This window comes from Salmo salar, chromosome 16 (assembly GCF_965601325.2).
Source record: "Salmo salar chromosome 16, fSalSal1, whole genome shotgun sequence".
Lineage (NCBI taxonomy): Eukaryota > Metazoa > Chordata > Actinopteri > Salmoniformes > Salmonidae > Salmo > Salmo salar.
Genome location: NC_138306.1, coordinates 87506601 through 87525830, shown reverse-complemented (window position 1 = coordinate 87525830; position 19230 = coordinate 87506601). Strand labels below are relative to the sequence as shown.

General features: G+C 44.4%; 1 protein-coding gene across 2 annotated transcripts in view; it reads left to right on the top strand.

Annotated features, from left to right (window-relative positions):
- Nucleotides 1-19230, top strand: part of LOC106574892 (phosphorylase b kinase regulatory subunit alpha, liver isoform) — a 36400-nt gene that overhangs the window by 7205 nt on the left and 9965 nt on the right. Inside the window, exons 7-28 of one of the 2 annotated variants that reach the window (XM_082963136.1) lie at nucleotides 703-783; nucleotides 962-1060; nucleotides 1560-1706; nucleotides 2403-2456; nucleotides 3490-3612; nucleotides 3857-3952; nucleotides 4162-4269; nucleotides 4388-4466; nucleotides 4736-4870; nucleotides 4956-5065; nucleotides 6322-6466; nucleotides 7492-7570; nucleotides 7736-7875; nucleotides 8458-8628; nucleotides 10470-10606; nucleotides 10702-10840; nucleotides 11215-11528; nucleotides 11701-11830; nucleotides 12979-13080; nucleotides 13376-13494; nucleotides 16906-16959; nucleotides 18460-18693. In XM_082963136.1, coding sequence (XP_082819262.1) covers nucleotides 703-783; nucleotides 962-1060; nucleotides 1560-1706; nucleotides 2403-2456; nucleotides 3490-3612; nucleotides 3857-3952; nucleotides 4162-4269; nucleotides 4388-4466; nucleotides 4736-4870; nucleotides 4956-5065; nucleotides 6322-6466; nucleotides 7492-7570; nucleotides 7736-7875; nucleotides 8458-8628; nucleotides 10470-10606; nucleotides 10702-10840; nucleotides 11215-11528; nucleotides 11701-11830; nucleotides 12979-13080; nucleotides 13376-13494; nucleotides 16906-16959; nucleotides 18460-18693 — 2796 coding nt within the window. Of the gene's footprint in view, nucleotides 1-702; nucleotides 784-961; nucleotides 1061-1559; nucleotides 1707-2402; nucleotides 2457-3489; nucleotides 3613-3856; nucleotides 3953-4161; nucleotides 4270-4387; nucleotides 4467-4735; nucleotides 4871-4955; nucleotides 5066-6321; nucleotides 6467-7491; nucleotides 7571-7735; nucleotides 7876-8457; nucleotides 8629-10469; nucleotides 10607-10701; nucleotides 10841-11214; nucleotides 11529-11700; nucleotides 11831-12978; nucleotides 13081-13375; nucleotides 13495-16852; nucleotides 16960-18459; nucleotides 18694-19230 lie in introns of those variants that run through there. The other variant, XM_082963137.1, reaches the window with a different exon arrangement.

Sequence of the window (19230 nt, the reverse complement as noted above, 5' to 3'; positions counted from 1 at the left end):
TTCCCATCCAGGAGAATGTGTCTTGGTTAGCGACTTCACTAACCAGAATACATTTCCCATCCAGGAGAATGTGTCTTAGTTAGCGACTTCACTAACCAGAATACATTTCCCATCCAGGAGAATGTGTCTTGGTTAGCAACTTCACTAACCAGAATACATTTCCCATCCAGGAGAACATGTCTTGGTTAGCGACTTCACTAACCAGAATACGTTTCCCATCCAGGAGAATATGTCTTGGTTAGCGACTTCACTACCCAGAATACGTTTCCCATCCAGGAGAATATGTCTTATTTAGCGACTTCACTAACCAGAATACATTTCCCATCCAGGAGAATGCGTCTTGGTTAGCGACTTCACTAACCAGAATACATTTCCCATCCAGGAGAATGCGTCTTAGTTAGCAACTTCACTACCCAGAATACATTTCCCATCCAGGAGAATATGTCTTGGTTAGCAACTTCACTAACCAGAATAAGCAGATAGTCCAGAATCTCCCTGTCAGCGTTGTCCTTTTCTGAGAATAGCACAGTTTCTGAACCGACGTGAGGAGTTAAAACAGAGTGCATATGTCCTACTGATTACTATTTGTGTAAATAGAATATACTGTATATATTGGATTAGGTAAAATACAATTATATATAGGTTCAAATTATTTTAAACCTGGTTGTCATGGTAACTCTGTGTGTGTCTCTCTCTGTGCAGGATTATGGGATGTGGGAGCGAGGGGACAAGACCAATCAGGGGATCCCAGAACTGAACACCAGCTCTGTGGGAATGGCCAAGGTACTGATGCTTTAGATGTAATACTTGTCCTATATGTAACAATGATAATACATGGTCTCCTTTTATGCCTCCAATCGTATCTTAACTACCATATCTAGACTCATAACAGTCCTCTTATCGCAACACAGCTACTATATCTAAACTCCTAAAACAACAACCTGTTGGGTTTTATGTTCAGGCTGCATTGGAGGCCATTGATGAGCTGGACCTCTTTGGGGCTCATGGAGGACCCAAATCTGTCATTCACGTTTTGCCGGACGAGGTGGAGCACTGCCAGGTACTGTGATAAACATGTCCTATCTTCTCTAGCCTGGTGAGGGCAGTGTCCAGTCTGGTTTAATCTTCTCTAGCCTGGTGAGGGCAGTGTCCAGTCTGGTTTAATCTTCTCTAGCCTGGTGAGGGCAGTGTCCAGTCTGGTTTAATCTTCTCTAGCCTGGTGAGGGCAGTGTCCAGTTTGGTTTAATCTTCTCTAGCCTGGTGAGGGCAGTGTCCAGTCTGGTTTAATCTTCTCTAGCCTGGTGAGGGCAGTGTCCAGTCTGGTTTAATCTTCTCTAGCCGGGTGAGGGCAGTGTCCAGTCTGGCTTAATCTTCTCTAGCCTGGTGAGGGCAGTGTCCAGTCTGGTTTAAGCAGATTATTTTATAAACCTTAAAATTATATGTATGAAACTGACCATTGTCTTACGTCAGCTAGCATGACTGATGTCTCCTGGCAACACGGTGGTGTCAGAATGACGCCATCTGTCAGAAACTGACCCGTTTCTATTTGACCTCTCCAGGCTATCCTGTGCTCCATGCTGCCACGAGCCTCCACCTCTAAAGAGATTGATGCTGGTCTGCTGTCAATCATCTCCTTCCCTGCCTTCGCTGTGGAGGACGCAGACCTGGTCACCATCACTAAGACTGAGATCATATCCAGGCTACAGGTAGATAGGATCCTGTCTAGACTGGACCACAGATACAGTGAGATCATACCCAAGATACAGGTAGATAGGAGCCTGTCTAGACTGGACCACAGATACAGTGAGATCATATCCAAGCTACAGGTAGATAGAAGCCTGTCTAGACTGGACCACAGATACAGAGAGGTCATACCCAATATACAGGTAGATAGGAGCCTGTCTAGACTGGACCACAGATACAGTGAGGTCATACCCAATATACAGGTAGATAGGAGCCTGTCTAGACTGGACCACAGATACAGTGAGATCATACCCAATATACAGGTAGATAGGAGCCTGTCTAGACTGGACCACAGATACAGTGAGGTCATACCCAATATACAGGTAGATAGGAGCCTGTCTAGACTGGACCACAGATACAGTGAGGTCAAACCCAATATACAGGTAGATAGGAGCCTGTCTAGACTGGACCACAGATACAGTGAGATCATACCCAATATACAGGTAGATAGGAGCCTGTCTAGACTGGACCACAGATACAGTGAGATCATACCCAATATACAGGTAGATAGGAGCCTGTCTAGACTGGACCACAGACACACTTTAGGGGCTAGTTGATTCCCAGACTCAGATTAAGCCTAGCCAATGGGAAACCTCCATTGGCTATGCTTAATGGTGCTCTAGAATGATGTTTCTAAATGACTCCGTTCTCTTCTCCAGGGACGCTATGGCTGCTGCCGTTTCATCAGAGATGGATACAGATGCCCAAGAGAGGTACTGTTCGAACCGCTATTTCCTGCATAATACTTTTTACTCACCAAGATCCAACCATGTTGAACTAACAAATTACCTGTTGGCGTTTATAAAATTACAGCAAAACGTCCTGTTTCCATCACAGCTGTCATGATGTACCGTAATTTCCGGACTATTAAGCGCACCTGAATATAAGCCGCACCCACTGAATTAAAAAATAAATATTATTTTGAACATAAATAAACCGCACGTCTATAAGCCACAGGTGCCTACCGGTACATTGAAACAAATGAACTTTACACAGGCTTTAACGAAACACGGCTTGTAACAAAAATAAATAGGCTTTAACGAAACACGGCTTGTAACAAAAAATAAAAAATTAGCAGTAAACAGTAGCCTACCAAGAAAGTCATTGGTTACCATCTTCCTCCTCCTGTGCACTGAAACCATCTCCTTCGGTGTCGGAGTTGAATAGCCTCAGAAATGCTTCATCCGATATTGGATCGTTTTCATTGTCGCTCTCGTCACTTTCATCCGGAGGTAAATCCCCCGCTGAGCCCTCTTCAACACGCAGCAGTCCAGCCTTTCGAAACCCATTGATGATAGTGGATTTTTTGACAATGCTCCACGCTGTCAGGACCCACAAATTTGAAAGCGGGAAAAATCCATATATTAGCCACGTCATTGTTCCGGAATTTACGGTAAACGTGGTTACAGATAAAACAGTATAAATTAAAGGAAAAATGCACTTAAAATCTGTTGGTATTTTTGTCATTCGTCCACAAAGTGTTACTTGCCACATCATCATGATGCGTTTTGCATCTTATGATGACACTACTTTGCTTCTTGAAAGTCCAATATCTTGAAAACTTGACTGCTGACATGCAAAACATTTTGGTACTGTATCAAGAGTGGACTAATGAAAAAAATACCAAAAGATAGTCCTGTAGTGGGTTTTTCCTTTCATTTAACTCTCGTTTAAAGATTAGCCTTGTTCTTTTTAGATAAGAAATTTGGTGTAATATTTCCGTGTTTGTCTGTATGTCTTTCTCAGGACCCGTCCCGTCTCCACTACGACCCAGCTGAACTCAAACTGTTTGAGAATATAGAATGTGAATGGCCAGTGTTCTGGACCTACCTCATTCTGGACGGCATCTTCAGTGGAGACCTAGTACAGGTGTGTGTGGCAGTGTTGGTTCCGTCCCTCTCCTCGTCCCAACCTGGGTTCCATCCTGAGACCCTCTGAATACGCCTGTCACCCATGAAGCATCGTTACCTGTCACTCCACAAAAGCTGTGTCCAATTCAGATCAAGAGAAACAACTACTTCTAGGTCTCAGAGCGGGTGATGTCAGACCGCTAGACCACCCCAGGCCACGTGTCTGCATGTATAACATGTCCTTTCCTGGTTCCTGTCTCCAGGTGCAGGAGTACAGAGATGCTCTGGAAGAAGTCCTGATCAGAGGGAAGCCCGGGATCTGCCTGATGCCTGAGCTCTACGCTGTCCCACCTGAAAAGGTATCGCCATGGCCCTTTGAATACAACTTTATTGTCCATGTGTAAATTGGAAATCCGTCTTTCTTTAGGGCACGTCAGCTTTACTCCTTGTGCCAATATGGACTGTGGAGAAGTAACAGTCCACACTTGCTACCTTTCTGAATCCTGATAAGTAACAATGTCTCTACAACTAAGTGAGGAAGACCGTAAATGTGTGGTGTTTCCCTCAGATGGAGGAAGAGTACGGGAACCCTCACTCCGTGGACAGAGTGGCTATGGGTCAGTTACCTCACATGTGGGGACAGTCCCTCTACATTGTTAGCTCTCTGCTGGCTGAGGTAAAAACATCCTGCTGGCGTCTTCTAATAGAGTGACTCTGTCTCTGTCTACCACAGTGAGGTGTTGGTTGGTGGTTTTCTCGCCTCACTGTTCTCTCTCTACGTCTGTTCCTTCAAGGGATTCCTCGCCCCTGGAGAGATCGACCCTCTCAACAGGCGATTCTCCACCAATTTCAAGCCGGACGTAGTTGTACAAGGTTTGCAGCATGTCTGATTTCCTCTCATGCAGCTGGAAGACATTCTACATCCTTTAACTGTAGAAGTAATATACAGTTCTAGACTTGTTATTTATTTAACTTGTTTTGTTAAGATCATTTGCTCTGTGGTCAGGGCTGCCTATCTGAGAGTTTCCGTTCCCTTTTGTGTGTGTGTGTGCCTTCATGTATGTGCGTGTACAAACCATTTGTTTCTGTGTACATACCTTAATTTGTTTCTCTGTGTATGTGTGTGTGTGTGACGTTGGCAGTATGTGTGTTAGCAGAGTCGAAGGAGATCCAGGAGCTGCTGAAGAACGATGAAATAGAGGTCCAGACCATCTCTGAGGTCCAGCCCATCAGAGTCATGCCTGCTCGCATCCTCAGCCACGTCTACGTCAAACTGGGTACAGTTACAAGTACTTAGAAAGCCTTCGTAGAGCATTCATAAAGCCTTCATAAGCACTACAATGCTAATGAATTGTTTCACAGGAAACTGCAAGAAGTTGAATCTGAGCGGGAGGCCATACAGGCACATTGGAGTTCTGGGAACCTCGAAATTCTACGAGATCCGGAACCGCACCTACACATTCACCCCTCAGGTGACCTACCTTGTTATTACCTTAAGATAGTAGAGGTCCTATCTCCCTAAATGCTCTTGTTAAATCCTAATCTAGCACACCTAGGGCTGTATCCACAAAGCAGGAATCTGGTTAAAACCTGTTTTTAAGACAAAAAAAAAAAAATCCCAGCTCAGAGTAGGTTTTAGGATGATGTTAAGATACTGCCCAGACAAACTCTGAACCAGGAGGAAAATCATGAAAGTTGATCTCAGCTGGTAATCACGACAGTCAAAAGTTTGGACACACCTACTCATTCAAGGATTTTTCTTTATTTGTACTATTTTCTACATTGTAGAATAATAGTGAAGACATCAAAACTATAAACTAGTGTTAAACAAATCAAAATATATTTTATATTTGAGATTCTTCAAAGTAGCCACCCTTTTCCTTAATGACAGCTTTGAACATTCTTGGCATTCTCTCAACCAGCTTCACCTGGAATGCTTTTCCAACAGTCTTGAAGGAGTTTCCACATATGCTGAGCACTTGTTAGCTGCTTTTCCTTCATTATGCGGTCCAACTCATCCCAAACCATCTCTATTGGGTTGAGGTCGGGTGACCTCAGTGTATATATATTTGGATACGGCCCCTGATTCTACTAATTATCTGCTCATCAAGACCTTGATTAGCTGAATCAGGTGTGTTTGTGAAGGGCTGAATCAGGTGTATTTATGTAGGGCTGAATCAGGTGTGTTTGTGTAGGGCTGAATCAGGTGTGTTTGTGTAGGACTGAATCAGGTATGTTTGTGTAGGGCTGCATCAGGTGTGTTTGTGTAGGGCTGAATCAGGTGTGTTTGTGTAGGACTGAATCAGGTGTGTTTGTGTAGGGCTGAATCAGGTGTGTTTGTGTAGGACTGAATCAGGTATGTTTGTGTAGGGCTGCATCAGGTGTGTTTGTGTAGGACTGAATCAGGTATGTTTGTGTAGGGCTGCATCAGGTATGTTTGTGTAGGACTGAATCAGGTGTGTTTGTGTAGGGCTGAATCAGGTGTGTTTGTGTAGGACTGAATCAGGTATGTTTGTGTAGGGCTGCATCAGGTATGTTGTGTAGGACTGAATCAGGTGTGTTTGTGTAGGGCTGAATCAGGTATGTTTTGTAGGCTGATCAGGTGTGTTGTGTAGGACTGAATCAGGTATGTTTGTGTAGGGCTGCCATCAGGTATGTTTGTGTAGGACTGAATCAGGTGTGTTTGGGCTGGAGCAGTAGTTTTGGCCATCTCTCTCCTCTCCTTTAGTTCCTGGACCAGCATCACTTCTACCTGGCTCTGGACAATCAGATGATAGTGGAGATGCTAAGGACGGAGCTGTCCTATCTCTCCTCCTCCTGGAGGATGACCGGACGCCCCACCCTGACCTTCCCCATCACCCACAGCATGCTGGGTAAGTACCCTCCCCTTCCCCGTCACACACAGCATGCTGGGTAGATACCCTTCCCCGTCACACACAGCATGCTGGGTAGATACCCTTCCCCGTCACACACAGCATGCTGGGTAGATACCCTTCCCCGTCACACACAGCATGCTGGGTAAGTACCCTCCCCTTCCCTGTCACACACAGCATGCTGGGTAGATACCCTTCCCCGTCACACACAGCATGCTGGGTAAGTACCCTCCCCTTCCCCGTCACACACAGCATGCTGGGTAGATACCCTTCCCCGTCACTCACAGCATGCTGGGTAGATACCCTTCCCCGTCACACACAGCATGCTGGGTAGATACCCTTCCCCGTCACACACAGCATGCTGGGTAAGTACCCTCCCCTTCCCTGTCACACACAGCATGCTGGGTAGATACCCTTCCCCGTCACACACAGCATGCTGGGTAAGTACCCTCCCCTTCCCCGTCACACACAGCATGCTGGGTAGATACCCTTCCCCGTCACTCACAGCATGCTGGGTAGATACCCTTCCCCGTCACACACAGCATGCTGGGTAGATACCCTTCCCCGTCACACACAGCATGCTGGGTAAGTACCCTCCCCTTCCCTGTCACACACAGCATGCTGGGTAGATACCCTTCCCCGTCACTCACAGCATGCTGGGTAGATACCCTTCCCCGTCACGCACAGCATGCTGGGTAGATACCCTTCCCCGTCACGCACAGCATGCTGGGTAAATAACTACACCTTCCCCATCACACACAGAATGCTGGGTAAATAACTACACCTTCCCCATCACACACAGCATGCTGGGTAAATACCCTCCCCTTCCCCATCACACACAGCGTGCTGGGTAATCATTCTGTGTTGTTTGTGTGACTTCTGGACTAAACATTTATTTAAATAGAATTCAAGGCTTAATCTGTGTCCAGGAAACTGACTCTTGCTGGGAAACTACATTCTGTATGGGACAAACAACGTTTATTGATTGGTTGGTTAATTGATCATGTTTCCCTTGTTGTTCCCAGTGGATGATGGTGAGAGCATCGACCCGTGTATTCTGTCCACTCTGAGGAAGCTGCACGATGGATACTTTGGAGGGGCAAGGTCAGACTGACTCTCTTCCATTTCTAAGATCACTCATCTTAAGACAGCTCTCTGGATATTTACAGAAGGAAATGCTAGGCTCCACTATTTATGTCACTACATCCCTGGTTGTGGAAGTTCTAGTGATGTCCTATTTGGTTCCATTCCATCTTGTGTGTTTTGCAGGGTTCAGATGGCAAACATCTCCAGCTTCCAGACTACCTCGTTCCACACAGAGCTCAGCTTCCTCGACGGAGACACTGATGACGACCTGCTGGAGAATGAAGAAGATGAGGAAGATGAAGAAGAAAGTTATGTCCCCTCAGGTACGTCAGTCGTGGTGTGCTGTGTGTGTTTGTCTGTATAGGTCATTGGTGTGCTGTGTGTGTTTGTCTGTATAGGTCATTGGTGTGTGTGTGTGTTTGTCTGTATAGGTCATTGGTGTGTGTGTGTGTGTTTGTCTGTATAGGTCATTGGTGTGCTGTGTGTGTTTGTCTGTATAGGTCATTGGTGTGCTGTGTGTGTTTGTCTGTATAGGTCATTGGTGTGTGTGTGTGTGTGTGTGTTTGTCTGTATAGGTCATTGGTGTGCTGTGTGTGTTTGTCTGTATAGGTCATTGGTGTGTGTGTGTGTTTGTCTGTATAGGTCATTGGTGTGCTGTGTGTGTTTGTCTGTATAGGTCATTGGTGTGCTGTGTGTGTTTGTCTGTATAGGTCATTGGTGTGTTTGTCTGTATAGGTCATTGGTGTGTGTGTGTGTTTGTCTGTATAGGTCATTGGTGTGTGTGTGTGTTTGTCTGTATAGGTCATTGGTGTGTGTGTGTGTTTTGTATTTGTGTTTGCATGTTTGTGCTTGCGGTATGTAATATCATATTGCTGAGTCTACATTTAACTCCCGCCCCCCTCCAGGCAGCTCCAAGGACATGTTTGACCACTACCTCAGCCAGCTGATGCAGAGCACAGCCACCAAGTGTCATCTCCCTCCCATCCAGAGGGGGCAGCACCACGTGTTTAGTGCTGAACACACCACCAGAGACATCCTCTCCTTCATGGCCCAGGTCCAAGGCCTCAACATGCCTAGTAAGTTATCATCACATTTACTGTTTGTTTATTCACCAAGTGTTAGGTTTAGGGTAATGTTTAGGTGTATGTATGGGACTCTGTTGGTTTCTACTGTATGGTTGGGACTGTAGGTTTCTACTGTATCGTTGGGACTCTGTAGGTTTCTACTGTATGGTTGGGACTCTGTAGGTTTCTACTGTATGGTTGGGACTCTGTAGGTTTCTACTGTATGGTTGGGACTCTGTAGGTTTCTACTGTATGGTTGGGACTCTGTTGGTTTCTACTGTATGGTTGGGACTCTGTTGGTTTCTACTGTATCGTTGGGACTCTGTAGGTTTCTACTGTATGGTTGGGACTGTAGGTTTCTACTGTATGGTTGGGACTCTGTAGGTTTCTACTGTATCGTTGGGACTCTGTAGGTTTCTACTGTATGGTTGGGACTCTGTAGGTTTCTACTGTATGGTTGGGACTGTAGGTTTCTACTGTATCGTTGGGACTCTGTAGGTTTCTACTGTATGGTTGGGACTGTAGGTTTCTACTGTATGGTTGGGACTCTGTAGGTTTCTACTGTATCGTTGGGACTCTGTAGGTTTCTACTGTATGGTTGGGACTCTGTTGGTTTCTACTGTATGGTTGGGACTCTGTAGGTTTCTACTGTATGGTTGGGACTCTGTAGGTTTCTACTGTATGGTTGGGACTCTGTAGGTTTCTACTGTATGGTTGGGACTCTGTAGGTTTCTACTGTATGGTTGGGACTGTAGGTTTCTACTGTATGGTTGGGACTCTGTAGGTTTCTACTGTATGGTTGGGACTCTGTAGGTTTCTACTGTATGGTTGGGACTCTGTAGGTTTCTACTGTATGGTTGGGACTCTGTAGGTTTCTACTGTATAGTTGGGACTCTGTAGGTTTCTACTGTATCGTTGGGACCTCTGTAGGTTTCTACTGTATGGTTGGGACTCTGTAGGTTTCTACTGTATCGTTGGGACTCTGTAGGTTTCTACTGTATAGTTGGGACTCTGTAGGTTTCTACTGTATCGTTGGGACTCTGTAGGTTTCTACTGTATGGTTGGGACTCTGTAGGTTTCTACTGTATGGTTGGGACTCTGTAGGTTTCTACTGTATGGTTGGGACTCTGTAGGTTTCTACTGTATGGTTGGGACTCTGTAGGTTTCTACTGTATGGTTGGGACTCTGTAGGTTTCTACTGTATGGTTGGGACTCTGTTGGTTTCTACTGTATGGTTGGGACTGTAGGTTTCTACTGTATGGTTGGGACTCTGTAGGTTTCTACTGTATGGTTGGGACTCTGTAGGTTTCTACTGTATGGTTGGGACTCTGTAGGTTTCTACTGTATGGTTGGGACTCTGTAGGTTTCTACTGTATGGTTGGGACTCTGTTGGTTTCTACTGTATGGTTGGGACTCTGTTGGTTTCTACTGTATGGTTGGGACTCTGTTGGTTTCTACTGTATGGTTGGGACTCTGTAGGTTTCTACTGTATGGTTGGGACTCTGTAGGTTTCTACTGTATGGTTGGGACTCTGTTGGTTTCTACTGTATGGTTGGGACTCTGTAGGTTTCTACTGTATGGTTGGGACTCTGTAGGTTTCTACTGTATGGTTGGGACTCTGTTGGTTTCTACTGTATGGTACTCTGTAAATATGTGGTAGTAGATATGTGGTAGTAGAGTAGGGGCCTGAGGACACACACTTAATATGTTATGAAATCTGTTGTGAATGTATTGTATTGTTTTAACTGCCTTAATGTTGCTGATACCCTGAAAGAGTAGCTGCTGCCTTGGCAGGAACTAATATGGATCCATAATAAATACAAATACTGTATGGTGAGTGTTGTTTCTTACAGAGGCCTCCATGTATCTTCCTATGACTCCCATCATGAACAAGCACCGTAAATCCCTCAACCTACTGCACGTGGCCCAGCTCACACCGCTCCATCCACACCAACCACACCACCACACACCACATCAACAGCAGCCCAAGGTCAGTTAGTCTACACCAACAACAAACTCCAGCACTGTCTTTCTGGTGCATCTGTGTGTTAGGATCCTCTAATGAGTGTGTATCTTTGCCGTCAGGCCCCCAGTATTGCAGACCTCCAGCTGCCGCGGGACTCCCAGGGTAACACAGACTTTGGCTCTCTGGTGAGACAGTTGAAGGAGTGTCCCACACTGCAGGACCAGGCAGACATACTCTACATCCTGTGTGTGATGAAAGGTACTGATTTAGATCAGAGGTGGGCAAACTGTTAAGGTCCATTATCATTTCTACACACTCTCTGTTTAGTTGTGGGTGTTCAAGTATGGCCTGGAGTTTTTCTTTTTTACACACAAAATAATCATTTCCCCCATTTGTTGTTTAACTCCAACCTCCTGCGGGTCGGATCAAATGGGCCATATTGTTCCCACCCCTGGATTAGATTGTACACGTGTTGGATTGAATTGAATCTTTGAATTGAATCACATTTAATTGAATTCTCTACATGTTTAGGTTTGAATTACACTGAATTGACTCCTCAGGTTGAGTTGAATTGAATTGACTCCTCAGATTGAATTGAACTGAATGTAATGTAATTCTCTCTATCCTAAAAGGTGCTGATTGGCTGGTGGACGTGGGGGGTCAGGGTGGGGTCAGTGTGAGGTGTCTCCTGGAGGAGCTGTATGCCCAGGCTGGGGCCAACAAGGAGTGGGGTCTGATCAGATACATCTCTGGTATCCTGAGAAAGAGAGTGGAGGTGCTGGCTGAGGCCTGTACAGATCTCATCTCCCACCACAAGCAGCTGACAGTGGGGTTACCACCGGAGCCCAGGGAGAAAGTCATCTCAGCTCCTCTTCCTCCAGAAGAGCTCAACTCTCTGATCTATGAGGCCAGTGGGCAGGACATCAGCATCGCTGTGCTCACTCAGGTACAACAAATTACAACTGTGATTATATAAGATGCTTACAGATGCCCATTTCCATCAAGATTCTCTGCCTGGTGCGAGTCTAGCTTGAGATGTTAAAGCAAACTTTGGTCAGTTTTGTAACAAGTCTCTGTGATGGAGGGAAAGTAATGACTGCTGTATTGTGATGATGCAGGAGATCATAGTGTACCTGGCCATGTACGTCCGCTCCCAGCCGGCTCTGTTTGGGGACATGCTGCGTCTCCGAATCGGACTCATCATGCAGGTGATGGCTACAGAGCTGGCCCGCAGTCTACACTGCTCAGGTAGGGTTGTCTACACTGCTCAGGTAGGGTTCGGTCTACACTGCTCAGGTAGGGTTCAGTCTACACTGCTCAGGTAAGGTTCGGTCTACACTGCTCAGGTAGGGTTGTCTGCACTGCTCAGGTAGGGTTCAGTCTACACTGCTCAGGTAGGGTTCGGTCTACACTGCTCAGGTAGGGTTCGGTCTACACTGCTCAGGTAGGGTTCGGTCTACACTGCTCAGGTAGGGTTCGGTCTACACTGCTCAGGTAGGGTTCGGTCTACACTGCTCAGGTAGGGTTGTCTGCACTGCTCAGGTAGGGTTGTCTGCACTGCTCAGGTAGGGTTCGGTCTGCACTGCTCAGGTAGGGTTCGGTCTACACTGCTCAGGTAGGGTTCGGTCTACACTGCTCAGGTAGGGTTCGGTCTACACTGCTCAGGTAGGGTTCAGTCTACACTGCTCAGGTAGGGTTGTCTGCACTGCTCAGGTAGGGTTCGGTCTATACTGCTCAGGTAGGGTTCGGTCTACACTGCTCAGGTAGGGTTGTCTGCACTGCTCAGGTAGGGTTCGGTCTACACTGCTCAGGTAGGGTTCGGTCTACACTGCTCAGGTAGGGTTCGGTCTGCACTGCTCAGGTAGGGTTCGGTCTGCACTGCTCAGGTAGGGTTCGGTCTACACTGCTCAGGTAGGGTTCGGTCTACACTGCTCAGGTAGGGTTCGGTCTACACTGCTCAGGTAGTCTTCGGTCTACACTGCTCAGGTAGGGTTCGGTCTACACTGCTCAGGTAGTCTTCGGTCTACACTGCTCAGGTAGGGTTCGGTCTACACTGCTCAGGTAGGGTTCGGTCTACACTGCTCAGGTAGTCTTCGGTCTACACTGCTCAGGTAGGGTTCGGTCTACACTGCTCAGGTAGGGTTCGGTCTACACTGCTCAGGTAGGGTTCAGTACCATTCTTAGAATGGTAGAATATATCAGCTGTGTTCTAAAGGCCTCAGTAGACTCATCATCTGAATAGGGCTCTGGTAGTTATTTCAGGTAAACCTGGTTAGTAGTAACACTACTGTATCTGGATGTTGAGCTGTATGGCCTTTAGTGTGGAAGTGCCTGGGGAGTTTTTACAGAGTGTCTCTACTCAGCGTTGCAGCCATCTCTCTTTCTGTCCTCTGCAGGGGAGGAGGCCTCTGAGAGCCTGATGAACTTGAGTCCGTCAGACATGAAGAACCTGCTACATCACATCCTCAGTGGGAAGGAGTTTGGGGTGGAGAGGAGCAGTGAGTCTTTCCCAATCCCAAATCAGCCCCTATCCCGACCCCTACATAGACCCCTAGCCCCGACCCCTACATAGACCCCTAGCCCCGACCCCTACATAGACCCCTAGCCCCGACCCCTACATAGACCCCTAGCCCCGACCCCTACATAGCCAGCATTAGTAGTTTCTACAGTATTAATACATTTTCTGATTCTTCTCAAATCTTTACATGTGTACTGGTATCTTTGCAGGTGTAGTACTATTTTATTAAGTCAAATGAATTGTTGTGTTGTCTGTGTCCCTTTCTCCTGTGTCAGTGCGTCCTATGCAGTCGTCAGCCACCAGCCCGGCTGTCTCCATCCATGAGCTGGGTCACACTGGAGCCACTAAGACGGAGCGCACCGGCATCCGCAAGCTGAAGCGTGAGATCAAACAGGTATGGTCACGTCAGCTGACTATTGCATGTCATGGAGAATATCTACACCAGGGTTCTCCAACAGGTCCATCACAAGCTACCAGTAACTCACAGTCTACCTGAGTAGCTCGCCAAACAATTCTGAAAAAGCATTTATTTTTCACGTGTTCTACCGCAAACTGTCATAAACAAATCTCACTAGTATTAGACAAGTCAAGCTCCCGGCTACTATCCAATCAAATCCACATTGACATTCAACCACCCCTGGTTAGCCACAACTGGCTTAAAGCCAAGCGGAACACAATATCTGACCATTCATTTCCAGCAATATTGCCCCTTTTGTGTCTGTGTGGTGTGTGCTTTTGTCATTCACTTGGTTTAGCCAGTTAGGGATCATAATAACTATCTTCTGACTAGACAGAATGACATTCCCCCAAGAAAACAGAATTTGGGAAAATACAAAGACTGCCTATTTGAAAGCTCTGAAAAAATGTATGCTTATCTTGTGAAATGTTTCATAATTTAAAAGTAGCTCTCATGCTAGAAAAGGTTGGAGACCCCTGATTTCCTTTGACCTATAATTTAATCTACAGGTCAGTATAGACCTAATGCTCTATAATTTAATCTACAGGTTAGTATAGACCTAATGCTCTATAATTTAATCTACAGGTCAGTATAGACCTAATGCTCTATAATTTAATCTACAGGTTAGTATAGACCTAATGCTCTATAATTTAATCTACAGGTTAGTATAGACCTAATGCTCTATAATTTAATCTACAGGTTAGTATAGACCTAATGCTCTATAATTTAATCTACAGGTTAGTATAGACCTAATGCTCTATAATTTAATCTACAGGTTAGTATAGACCTAATGCTCTATAATTTAATCTGCAGGTTAGTATAGACCTAATGCTCTATAATTTAATCTACAGGTTAGTATAGACCTAATGCTCTATAATTTAATCTACAGGTTAGTATAGACCTAATGCTCTATAATTTAATCTACAGGTTAGTATAGACCTAATGCTCTATAATTTAATCTACAGGTTAGTATAGACCTAATGCTCTATAATTTAATCTACAGGTTAGTATAGACCTAATGCTCTATAATTTAATCTACAGGTTAGTATAGACCTAATGCTCTATAATTTAATCTACAGGTTAGTATAGACCTAATGCTCTATAATTTAATCTGCAGGTTAGTATAGACCTAATGCTCTATAATTTAATCTACAGGTTAGTATAGACCTAATGCTCTATAATTTAATCTACAGGTTAGTATAGACCTAATGCTCTATAATTTAATCTACAGGTTAGTATAGACCTAATGTTCTATAATTTAATCTACAGGTTAGTATAGACCTAATGCTCTATAATTTAATCTACAGGTTAGTATAGACCTAATGCTCTATAATTTAATCTACAGGTTAGTATAGACCTAATGCTCTATAATTTAATCTACAGGTTAGTATAGACCTAATGCTCTATAATTTAATCTACAGGTTAGTATAGACCTAATGCTCTATAATTTAATCTACAGGTCAGTATAGACCTAATGCTCTATAATTTAATCTACAGGTCAGTATAGACCTAATGCTCTATAATTTAATCTACAGGTTAGTATAGACCTAATGCTCTATAATTTAATCTACAGGTCAGTATAGACCTAATGCTCCATAATTTAATCTACAGGTCAGTATAGACCTAATGCTCTATAATTTAATCTACAGGTCAGTATAGACCTAATGCTCTATAATTTAATCTACAGGTCAGTATAGACCTAATGCTCTATAATTTAATCTACAGGTCAGTATAGACCTAATGCTCTATAATTTAATCTACAGGTCAGTATAGACCTAATGCTCTATAATTTAATCTACAGGTTAGTATAGACCTAATGCTCTATAATTTAATCTACAGGTTAGTATAGACCTAATGCTCTATAATTTAATCTACAGGTTAGTATAGACCTAATGCTCTATAATTTAATCTACAGGTTAGTATAGACCTAATGCTCTATAATTTAATCTACAGGTTAGTATAGACCTAATGCTCTATAATTTAATCTACAGGTTAGTATAGACCTAATGCTCTATAATTTAATCTACAGGTCAGTATAGACCTAATGCTCTATAATTTAATCTACAGGTTAGTATAGACCTAATGCTCTATAATTTAATCTACAGGTTAGTATAGACCTAATGCTCTATAATTTAATCTACAGGTTAGTATAGACCTAATGCTCTATAATTTAATCTACAGGTTAGTATAGACCTAATGCTCTATAATTTAATCTACAGGTTAGTATAGACCTAATGCTCTATAATTTAATCTACAGGTTAGTATAGACCTAATGCTCTATAATTTAATCTACAGGTCAGTATAGACCTAATGCTCTATAATTTAATCTACAGGTTAGTATAGACCTAATGCTCTATAATTTAATCTACAGGTTAGTATAGACCTAATGCTCTATAATTTAATCTACAGGTTAGTATAGACCTAATGCTCTATAATTTAATCTACAGGTTAGTATAGACCTAATGCTCTATAATTTAATCTACAGGTTAGTATAGACCTAATGCTCTATAATTTAATCTACAGGTCAGTATAGACCTAATACTCTATAATTTAATCTACAGGTTAGTATAGACCTAATGCTCTATAATTTAATCTACAGGTTAGTATAGACCTAATGCTCTATAATTTAATCTACAGGTTAGTATAGACCTAATGCTCTATAATTTAATCTACAGGTTAGTATAGACCTAATGCTCTATAATTTAATCTACAGGTTAGTATAGACCTAATGCTCTATAATTTAATCTACAGGTCAGTATAGACCTAATGCTCTATAATTTAATCTACAGGTCAGTATAGACCTAATACTCTATAATTTAATCTACAGGTCAGTATAGACCTAATGCTCTATAATTTAATCTACAGGTTAGTATAGACCTAATGCTCTATAATTTAATCTACAGGTCAGTATAGACCTAATACTCTTTCTGTATGTTTGATTGTAGTTAGATATGATGACAGAATGCTCTTTGTCTATAGTAGTAATAATGTTGTAATGTTTGTATGGTTCTGATTACAGTTGGATGACTCGTTTCGTCCGATCAGCGTGGGTTGAGTTTGTTAGTTAATAGTCATGTTGCCTCATCAGCTCTAATCTCCACAGCTAGACCCTAATGAAACCAACCATTATAACATGACATGAAGCCACCAGCTGAAAGCCCATTCATACCAGCTGTACTAGAACACAGTCAGTAGTGCCTTACCTCATGCTGAGCTGCTGATCATGTCTGCCTGTTTCCTAGCCCACATCTTTAACTGTCTAGTGTTTTATCATAATCTAAACTGTATTTCCAAGGTGTCTCTCCCTCGATGACAACATGACGTCTTCTCCGTGTTGTTCCTTTCCAGATGAGTAACAGTGGTTATTCCATCAGCAGCAATGTCACCTCTCCCCGCTCCACGGTAAACCATGTCTCCCTCATTATCCCATGTTCACTAAACCATGCAGATGAGGTTCACTCTGAACGCTTGTCTTTCTTCGTTACGTTGCCTTATGCTGGCTGTGCTAACATGTACTGGCCTGTAGCATGCTGGTGTCGTCATGGTAACATGTACTGGCCTGTAGCATGCTGGTGTCGTCATGGTAACGTGTACTGGCCTGTAGCATGCTGGTGTCGTCATGGTAACGTGTACTGGCCTGTAGCATGCTGGTGTCGTCATGGTAACGTGTACTGGCCTGTAGCATGCTGGTGTCGTCATGGTAACGTGTACTGGCCTGTAGCATGCTGGTGTCGTCATGGTAACGTGTACTGGCCTGTAGCATGCTGGTGTCGTCATGGTAACGTGTACTGGCCTGTAGCATGCTGGTGTCGTCATGGTAACGTGTACTGGCCTGTAGCATGCTGGTGTCGTCATGGTAACATGTACTGGCCTGTAGCATGCTGGTGTCGTCATGGTAACATGTACTGGCCTGTAGCATGCTGGTGTCGTCATGGTAACATGTACTGGCCTGTAGCATGCTGGTGTCGTCATGGTAACATGTACTGGCCTGTGGCATGCTGGTGTCGTCATGGTAACATGTACTGGCCTGTAGCATGCTGGTGTCGTCATGGTAACATGTACTGGCCTGTAGCATGCTGGTGTCGTCATGGTAACATGGACTGTATTTGATTCAAAGTAACAGGAAATCATAAGATTGTATGGTAGAAGTGTGTGTGTGTGTGTGTGTGTGTGTGTGTGTGTGTGTGTGTGTGTGTGTGTGTGTGTGTGTGTGTGTGTGTGTGTGTGTGTGTGTGTGAACATGAGTGACACATGCATGTCGGTATGCATGTCGGTACATGAACAGGGGAGTGTACGCTCTTGTGTGTGTTTGTACTTGAGTGTGTGTATGTATGTGTTTTTGCACTTAAGTGTGTGTATATACACAGTGTACAAAACATTAGGAACACCCCCCATGCTCTCAGAATAGCCTCAATTTGTCAGGGCATGGACTCTACAAGGTGAAAGCGTTCCACAGGGATGCTGACCCATGTTGACTCCAATCCTTTGGGTGGTGGACCATTCTTCATACACACGGGAAACTGTTGAGTGTGAAAACCCCAGCAGTATTACAGTTCTTGATACAAACCGGTGCTCTTGGCACCTACTACCATACCCTGTTCAAAGGCACTTAAATATTTTGTCTTGCTCATTCAACCTCTGAATGGTACACACACACAATCCATGTCTCAATTGTCTCAAGGCTTAAAAATCCTTTAACCTGTCTCATCCCCTTCATCTACACTGATTGAAGTGGATTTAACAAGTGACATTAACAAGGGATCATAGCTTTCACCTGAATTCACCTGGTGTGTGTGTGTGTGTGTGTGTGTGTGTGTGTGTGTGTGTGTGTGTGTGTGTGTGTGTGTGTGTGTGTGTGTGTGTGTACTGTGTACGTATATGAACACGTATCTCCCCCTGTAGCGTTGCAGCAGCCCCTCCACCCCCAGTGGTATCCTGTCCCCTGTAGGCCCCGGGGGGTCAGACAGCCACCTGCAGTGGGAGGAGCGGCAGGGCCAGTGGCTGAGGAGGAGACGACTGGATGGGGCCATCAACAGGGTCCCAATGGGCTTCTACCAGAAGGTGTGGAAGATCCTGCAGAAGTGCCACGGCCTGTCTATAGATGGATACGTGCTTCCTTCCTCCACTACCAGAGAGGTATGTAGTGTCATGGTCTGTCTATAGATGGATACGTGCTGTCTTCCTCCACTACCAGAGAGGTATGTAGTGTCATGGTCTGTCTATAGATGGATACGTGCTTCCTTCCTCCACTACCAGAGAGGTATGTAGTGTCATGGTCTGTCTATAGATGGATACGTGCTGTCTTCCTCCACTACCAGAGAGGTATGTAGTGTCATGGTCTGTCTATAGATGGATACGTGCTTCCTTCCTCCACTACCAGAGAGGTATGTAGTGTCATGGTCTGTCTATAGATGGATACGTGCTGTCTTCCTCCACTACCAGAGAGGTATGTAGTGTCATGGTCTGTCTATAGATGGATACGTGCTGTCTTCCTCCACTACCAGAGAGGTATGTAGTGTCATGGCCTGTCTATAGATGGATACGTGCTGTCTTCCTCCACTACCAGAGAGGTATGTAGTGTCATGGTCTGTCTATAGATGGATACGTGCTGTCTTCCTCCACTACCAGAGAGGTATGTAGTGTCATGGTCTGTCTATAGATGGATACGTGCTT